At 39.6% G+C, this 8183-nt stretch overlaps 1 protein-coding gene across 6 annotated transcripts in view; it reads right to left on the bottom strand.

Moving 5' to 3' along the window:
* Positions 1 to 3093: 3093 nt before the first annotated feature.
* The window catches only part of MAP2 (microtubule associated protein 2), a 280194-nt gene continuing 275104 nt past the window's right edge, over positions 3094 to 8183 (bottom strand). For all 6 annotated transcript variants that reach the window (XM_064586996.1, XM_064586997.1, XM_064586998.1 and 3 more), the window contains 2 exons: positions 7219 to 7331; positions 3094 to 6998 (listed from right to left, as the gene is read on the bottom strand). In XM_064586996.1, the coding sequence (XP_064443066.1) occupies positions 6783 to 6998; positions 7219 to 7331 (329 nt within the window). In that variant the 3' untranslated portion in view covers positions 3094 to 6782. The remainder of the gene's footprint in view (positions 6999 to 7218; positions 7332 to 8183) is intronic.

The following is an 8183-nucleotide window of genomic DNA, read 5'->3' as shown; positions in this document are numbered from 1 at the left end:
ATGTCAGAAAAGACACTGTCTCCTCTGTGGGCTTTCCATCTTCTGACTTGGAGGAGGGGGCAATGCAGGGACAGGGGAAGGCAAATAACAGCTGTGGCCAGCTGGCAGGCTGCTAGAGGCCAGCATAGGTCATCTGGGCTTCCTGGAACAGCTGGTCATGCACAGGCCAGTCCTCCAGATTCCCTGAGGCGATCCCAGCCACTGGTGATACTTAAAAGGCAGGATTTGAGGGGACTGGGACAGATCTTGGAGGCTCTCTGCCGTACAAGGCACTGGCCCTACAGGGGCCAGAACTGGATGAAGTCTATGGAGGCCAAAGATGGGCATTGGGAAGGAGGAGGCTTGGGCAGTGAGTCTTTCAATATTCTCACAACTTATTCAACTAAATAAGGGGTGTGTTGGCTGAAGATCAGCCCTGGGCTTAAGAACACATCATTTGGGGGCACCTGGGTGGCTCTGTCGTTAAGCGTCTTCCTTTGGCTCTGGTCGTGATCCCAGAGTCCAGGGATCGAGCCCCGCATCGGGCTCCCTGCTCAGCGGGAAGCCTGCTTCTCCCTCTCCCACTCCCCCCCCGCCGCCTCTTGTGTTCCCTCTCTCGCTGTCTCTCTGTCAAATAAATAAATAAAGTCTTTAAAAAAAAAAAAGAACCCATAATTTGCTTGACTAGGTTACAACATCTTTCCACTATGTCTTTTTTCTACTTCGAAAAGTTATAAGTAAGTATGTTATAAGTTCAGGCCTACTAAGAGGATAGCTTTTTGTCCTTTCTCACTTGACAATGAGCTTTTTTTTTTAAGTCATACGTGGGGAAACAAGCAAACAAACTCCACTATATTTTTCTTTTTTCCTTTGCTTTAATGAAAAATATAGGTGGGAAAAGAATCTTAAGTGTATTTCATGGACATGAAAATTACCAGTGGTTACTGTCAAATAAATATATTAAAGATTTCTTTTCTTCTTTCTTAAGAGAGGGCAAAAGTCTATTAAACATTGGTTCCTCAGGCTCCCAGTCTCTCTGAGGATCCTGATTTGACCTATCCAACCAGACCCTTCCCTCCCCCACTTTAGGATTAGGGGTTTATTCTTTTGGGTTTTTGTTTCACAGGATGAGGAAAACTTGGGAGGGAGGGAAAGATGAGTGGGTCTAAACCTGAGGTTACAAACCAAATGTAGGGTCTAGCACCTGCAGTCATGAATGAAAGTGAGTAAGTGGTCTGAGAGTATTAACTAGCTTAGGTGGGGACTGTGTCCAAGTGCAGGGACCAAAGTCATGTCATCATTCACAGACCAGCCCTGGCCAATTGCTATCATGAATGCAGGCTCCGGGTTGCCAAATCGTTTAACTTTTGAAAGATCCAAATCTGAGAGAGTGTGTGTGTGTGAACTTTCTTGAGTTTGAAAACACTGTGCTGGCCAAACAAAGCACATCTGGAGGCCATAGGTCTATTACCTCAACCAGGCCTGAGGCAGGAGATTTTTAATGGTATTTGAAGGATTAGAAATGGGAACAGCTGTGGTATATTTGTGATAAAAGCCATGAAAAAAAAAATAGGGCTTTTTGGAGTGTGTGACGCTTCTTCAACATACTCAAGAAAACCTAGTAAAGGACAATGTTTTGAAACAATTTTGGGTTGCTGGACTGTGTACTTTTGACAAAGTTCTACAAGGGCCTTACTGTAAAAGAGGAGTATATTTTTTCCTCTACATAAGCTACATAGAGGGTTATTTTTATAATCCTACATTATATCTGAGTTACTTGTCTCTTCTCAAGGCAAGTAAAATCTTCTTTGCCTTGTTAATTAATAAAAAAAGAAAATGAAGACTTTCTTGTGATTCATGCCACCAAATAAATGTCTAAATCCCATGTAGTTTTGAGACTTCCTTGAAGGGTAACATGGATACGAATTAAAAAAAAACTATTAAAGGGAAAGTCTAATTATGTTGCTATCTGGTACCAAATCCACATTATTAGCAAAGGAAAACGGAATGCAAGATGATGACTCCATTGGTAGAAGTAGGTTTCAGCCAAGTTAGAATGGTAGGTCTGGCAAACCTCCAACACAAAGACATTTCTTCCAACAGTCACAAGTTTCTACCACTTGATACCTAGACTCTTTGACATCAGACTTCGTGATATTACCTCCTGTAGTCTTAGAAATGATTCTTACCTATTAGCAGGCTGCTGTGGATCTCTTTCTCCTTGGATTAGATGAGCTGAATGCTTCTAAGACTTTAATGAGCAGATGATTCTTCTAGGGGAGTGCTGTAAGTTGGCCAGGGGTGGAGCATGGGAATTTTTATGTCTGACAAGGTCCCAGGTAAAGCCTGAACACAACTTGAGTAGCAAGGAGCTAAAGGACTGAATAAAGATAGAGAATAGGGTGTGTGGACCTATAGGATGTCTGCTTTATGACCTGCACGGAATCAGTTCCCCTCTCTTCTGGCAGTAGCAGCCTGACTTTACTTAGGAGGGAACATTTACTTAGAAGGGAACATTTCCTCTTCATGATTAGTTTATGTAGTTCAGAAGAGGCCCCTTCTCCCTTTACTTTCCTCCTACCCCAACCACCTGTGATAGAGAAAAGACTGTGATCCGACCATGGGTAAACAGCAGAAGTGAGCAGGTGACCCAAGGTTCAGTGATTTTCAGACCCGAGATCTTGGCTAGTGCTAGTGGGAAAGAGGCTTTCTTTGGTGGGTTGTGAAACCTGGAGCTCCCAGTGACTATCATGAAAGGGGTGCTTGCCTTTAGAATAAAACTAACACAGAAGAACCAGGGCTAAGATTTGGAAAAAGATTCTTAACATCTTTTGAATGCCTGGATCCATCCATGCCTGAGGTCTGCCTTGTTGGTTACTTGAGCCAATAAGTTTGCCTTTATGATTAAGCCAATTTGATTTCAGTTTCTGTCACTTGCAACAGATAGCATCCTGCTAAATACAGTAGTAGATAAAGGCTGACACACGGTGGGGAGATAACTGTAGCGTTCTCATCATAATTTTTCCTTGGTTGGACTGAGCAATGTGTGTGTGTGTATATGTGTAGTATTTTTTTTTTCCCAGAGAAGAAACAATCTGAAACTATAAGTTAGGTGACAAGCAATTTTATTTTGCAAAACAATCACTATACAGCAACAAATACATTTGCAAATTTTGATTGAAAAACATGAACTAACTACAACCAGCCATTGAAGAAATGCCTTTCTATGGTAACAGGCTCTAGAATTATCAGAAGAAAGAAACCCCCCAGAGATTTGTAGCGGCATGTTGGAACCTTGGAATCCCAGCATACAGAGTATACTTTTTGTTGATTTTTTTTTCTTTTTGCTAAAGTTGAAGTAGATTTTCATGATTGACATTTTGTGAGTTTAAAAATAAGCTCTTTCCTGCAGAGGGACTTGGCCTCAACCTACACACCCAGGCTAAAAATCCTAGGTGTAAAAAAACAAACATCAGTGCTGATTTTAACACATCAGTTTTGGAAGGAATGCCTAGACTTTGCCTTTCCAAGCCACGATTCTATTTTTTTTTTCTTGGCTACTTAGACCATGAATAGTTTATTTTCCTCATTTTTGTGGCATGAAAAATCGGACAAAAAGTGTAATTGTAGCAAGGTCAGAATCAACCGCTTTGAGATGATTTCTTTAACAATATTGACATGGATGTTATATTTTGGCTGATGATCCTCTTTCCTGCTGTATTACTGTATGAATGTGTGGAGGTCGGCTATCATCAGCAGATTCTTCCATTTAATGAAGTTCTCTCTTCAGCCTTCTTCAGCCATACCGAGTTGGTGTTACACAGGTGTCCTGCTTGGGGCTGGGATTTCAGCCTATCACCCTGCTGGAACTCAGCAGGAGAATCCAGAGAGAGTTGGTTCCTAAATGAACAGGGCCTTTGAAACTCATCATCAACTCGGATCTTTCCTGCATCATTATAAAGTACCCAATTATCGGCTGCAGGTGACCCGGAGAGAGCGAGTTCATTGAAGAAGCTGGCCTTTTAACTCTTCACAGCTCTGGATTACTTATGTATCCTTAAACAGGTTCTCAAAGGCTAAAGCCGGAGAGAAACTGGCAGTAATAGATCTAGAATTGGAACTATGAAGCTTTAATTTCTAGATCAGCGTATGGGTACCCCCACAAGAGTGGTGTTCAAAAAGCTTAATTTGCGTCGTTAATCTTGAGAGTGAAGGCAAGATAGGTTCCAACCCCTGTCCCCATAAGAAGACATTTAGCCTGTGTGTTTCTCTCTTCTATTGGTACAAATTATCAGTTTCTTTTTGTTAACATTATAAAGAATCATATTTCCATACAAAGGAAGGGCATTTATTCATTATAATTTTGCTGAGATTTGAAATAAACATTTGTTTTAATGCCAAATCTAGTATCTTAGGGCTTTATATAATCTTTATCTTGGGCATGCATTTGTAAGAAACAGAATTTTAATATGTAAAGCATAATTACTTATTCTTACCTTTTATAAAAAATGTAAACCAAGTTGGTAGAAAATACTTATTTTGTAGGTTAAAACTGTTCTAACCTGCTGTTAACTCCTTCTTTCTAAAGAACTTTAATCACTACCTAACACTATTAAACATGTAGGAAAATACCATAGGTCTCCACACAACTACTCTTCTCCAATTTTCTAGTGCATTTCAAGGGAAGCTGAGGAATAAAATGCTCAGATAGGTCAAATCCACATCATTATTAGGCAGAAAATAGACCCATCCATAGTCATACTCCATAGTTTCTAATTTTTTGACTGTTGTATAAAAGAATTGATTTATTAACATTTTCAGACACGTTTGCTTATGCAAAACCTATTAGTTGAGAATGAGTGCTATGTTTTTGCTCCTACAGTTTTTTTTTTTTTTTGGTGGAAGTCACATTGGTTGCAGTATTCAGGGGGTCACAAATGGCACCTGTGTCTCTCTGTCTTTGCATCCCTTGGCTGCTTTCCTAGATGCTACTGTACTTCCTCGTTGCCTCATCCATGCTCATCACTTCCTCCTATATAGTCAGGAATTGATTCGGCTCACGGGGATCAGACACCTATCAGACTATTTGCTTTTAATGGTTCAGAACCAACCTACCAGCCCTGAGCAAGAAAAAGAACAGATAAAATACTAAAAATATCCACCCAGACTGGTAACTGACTGCTTATTCAGGCCATTGACTATTTAATTGCTTTTCACCAGTCTAAGATGAATGATTTGTGAGAGGAATTAATTGGTGATTTCCCAGGCTGTAGATTAAGTCACACCAGTATTATCTGTTGATAAGTAATACTAAGTCATAAAGTGTTCCTTCACAGAGGGCAATGTTAGAATCCTGAAAAAACTGATTTAGATATCTGTATCTCAAGTGTTGTGTAGCTATAGGTTCTCGAATAACTGTACTTGTCCTTTTTGATCAAGGCTCTTTACTTTGGGTAAGGAAGCCAAATATTTTCTCTCAGATAATTTAATTAGCAGGCAATGTCTGGAAGAGTGGGACAACATGTCCCAAACTCCCTCTGTTAGTTTCAACTTTAGCAAAGGGAAAAAAAAAAAAAAGAAATCTTCAGAAGTCTGTTTCTTGAATGATTACAGGAATAAAACCCAAACTATTCCATAATTCAAAATGAGATAAATCCAAAATCTTACTTAAACCAACAATCTGTAAACCCTTTTAATGTATAACTGGACCCACCCCCACAAACTCCATGTTGGTGAAAGCAAAGAAAAATAAATTTTCCTACCATCACGGGAGAGACTTGTTTCTGGCACTAAAACAGGGTTACAGCTCTGAGTTGTTACAGGAAGCAACTTCATGCTAAAACTTTTTGTTCTTTTTTAATGTATTTTTTTTAAATAGGGAAAGAACCCTGCTAACATCTACTTTCACATACCTAAAATTGCAACACCAAAGGGTGCAGGAGACACAGATACTGTGAATAAGGAAGTATAATATTCAAGTATATGAGGAAGTATCACAAATGGCCACAGAGAAATATATATATATTTATATCTATAACACTGTATCAAACAGATGGAAAGGGAGTGTGAAGCTGGTAGTGTGGACACAAATCTAGCTGATCAACTGACATTCTAATCAGACACGAGTCCATCCTAATGAAAGTGCTTCATTCCTAAGAGATGCACTTTTATATCGCTTCCTCAACCACAGCTCAAATGCTTCGTAACTATTTTTAATTAGTTAAATAATTTATTGGATTGACTTATACTCTGATATAATTATCCAGGTCCCAAATGTTAATAACTTAACTGAATCTTTCTTCCCATTTATACAAAATAACACTTAAAAAAAAAACCGTATTTCTTACATGCTCTTTCCTTCCTGCAATCAGACTCCTTGATTTAATTTAACCTGTAATAAGTTAAAATGGGCAGCTTTTATCTTTTCACCCAGCAACAGAAGAGTGGAATGAGCAGCTTGGATTTCAACAAGGCCTTTCAGAATGTATGGATAGCCTTCAGGCACATGAAAGGTAAAAATGCAATATTTGAAATAATAATACTCCATGCAAAACAGCAGAGCAAAAATAATTGTCCAATTGTACTCATGTAAAGCCAGTGTCTTCCTGCTGAAAATGGAAACCAAGTCAATTTCTGCATATACTATTCATTGTTTTTTATAAAATTGTAACAATTACTACAGTTTGGGAATGAGATTATTTATTTTACGGTTTGTAAAGAATGACTATAACACCTGCTCAGAGCCCACTCCTGCCAAGAGCTCATGCCTAAATATTATTACTTCAATGCTAAATGAGAAATATTCACAAGCCCTGCTTAGCGAGTGCAGCAGTGACATCCTCGGCCAAAGTGGCAAGCTGAGGGGATTCGAGCAGGTTGATGCTTCCAGAAGAGGAGACATTGCTGAGTCGTCGGGGGGACGCCACGCTGGATCTGCCTGGGGATTGCGTAATGATCTCAGCTCCGTGGTCCACACGGGCCTTTGCATGCTCTCTGAAGTTCAACTTCTGGCTGTCGATCTGTTCAAGACAAGCATCAGTCCTTGTTAACTCAAGCATCTTAACTGGCCCCTAGACTTTTCACTATGTCTCAGAGCTGATGTTAATGTCACTTTTGTTCAGCTCTGCGATTCCTACTCCCTACATGTCCAGGCCTTTGATCGTAACCCATTTTGATGAGAAGTATTTCAGAAGGATTAGAAAGCAGACGACAGGGTCGGCTTACAACCTTGGTTCTTACCTTGACGTTACCACCTCCAGGTACGTGGTGAGCATTGTCAAGTGAGCCGACTTTAGCTTGGGCCTTTTCTTTGAAATCCAGTTTTACACTCTCAATTTTCACACGGCCACCGCCTGTGAGAGAAGAAAGGCTTTTAAATGCCTTGCTACAGTGACATATTCTACTTGGGGTGACTATTTCCCAGAAATGATTATAGTAAATAGATCATCATAAAGCACAGACTTAATTTACTATCCTTTCAACCATGGATGTGAAAGGAATTTTTTAGTCTGTATCATTTTTCCCATATCACCCAAGGTAATGATATCCTTTTTGTACCATTGTATGGCTTGACCTACGTATTAATATCTTTTTCTTCTAAGCCAAACTGAAGCCTGATTGCCAGATAAGTTTCCAATGCACTTATCTATTTTGAAACTGATCGTATCCACCTTTGCTTTTTGACTAATAAATTCTTCTTCATAATCTACCCATGTCTAAGAGAAAATATCAGAGGGGCTTTTCTTATCTGTATAATAAAAATTCTAAAAAGAACACAGTGAAAATATCCTATTTCCTCCTTTCTAAAACTTGGAACATTTAATCTCTTACTCTTTTTTTTTTTTAAAGATTTTATTTATTTGACAGAGAGAGACACAGCGAGAGAGGGAACACAAGCAGGGGGAGTGGGAGAGGGAGAAGCAGGCTTCCCGCGGAGCAGGGAGCCCGATGCGGGGCTCGATCCCAGGACCCTGGGATCATGACCTGAGCCGAAGGCAGATGCTTAACGACTGAGCCACCCAGGCGCCCCTAATCTCTTACTCTTAAGGGAGCAAATTAACTTGAAATGAAGATCTTTATTCTTCTTCATGGTAATAGGTCACTCTTCCAAAAAAACAAAAAACAACCCCCCCCCCAAAAAAACTATTAGGTTAGAAATGGTACACATATGGGTAATATATTCATTTGTAAATTTTCAACATTGA

Source organism: Mirounga angustirostris, unplaced genomic scaffold (genome assembly GCF_029215605.1).
Source record: "Mirounga angustirostris isolate CCGP_5_RB_7025 unplaced genomic scaffold, mMirAng1.0.hap1 SCAF_3, whole genome shotgun sequence".
Classification (NCBI taxonomy): domain Eukaryota; kingdom Metazoa; phylum Chordata; class Mammalia; order Carnivora; family Phocidae; genus Mirounga; species Mirounga angustirostris.
Note: the sequence above shows the minus strand (reverse complement) of the source record. Positions and strands in the feature narration are given on the sequence as shown.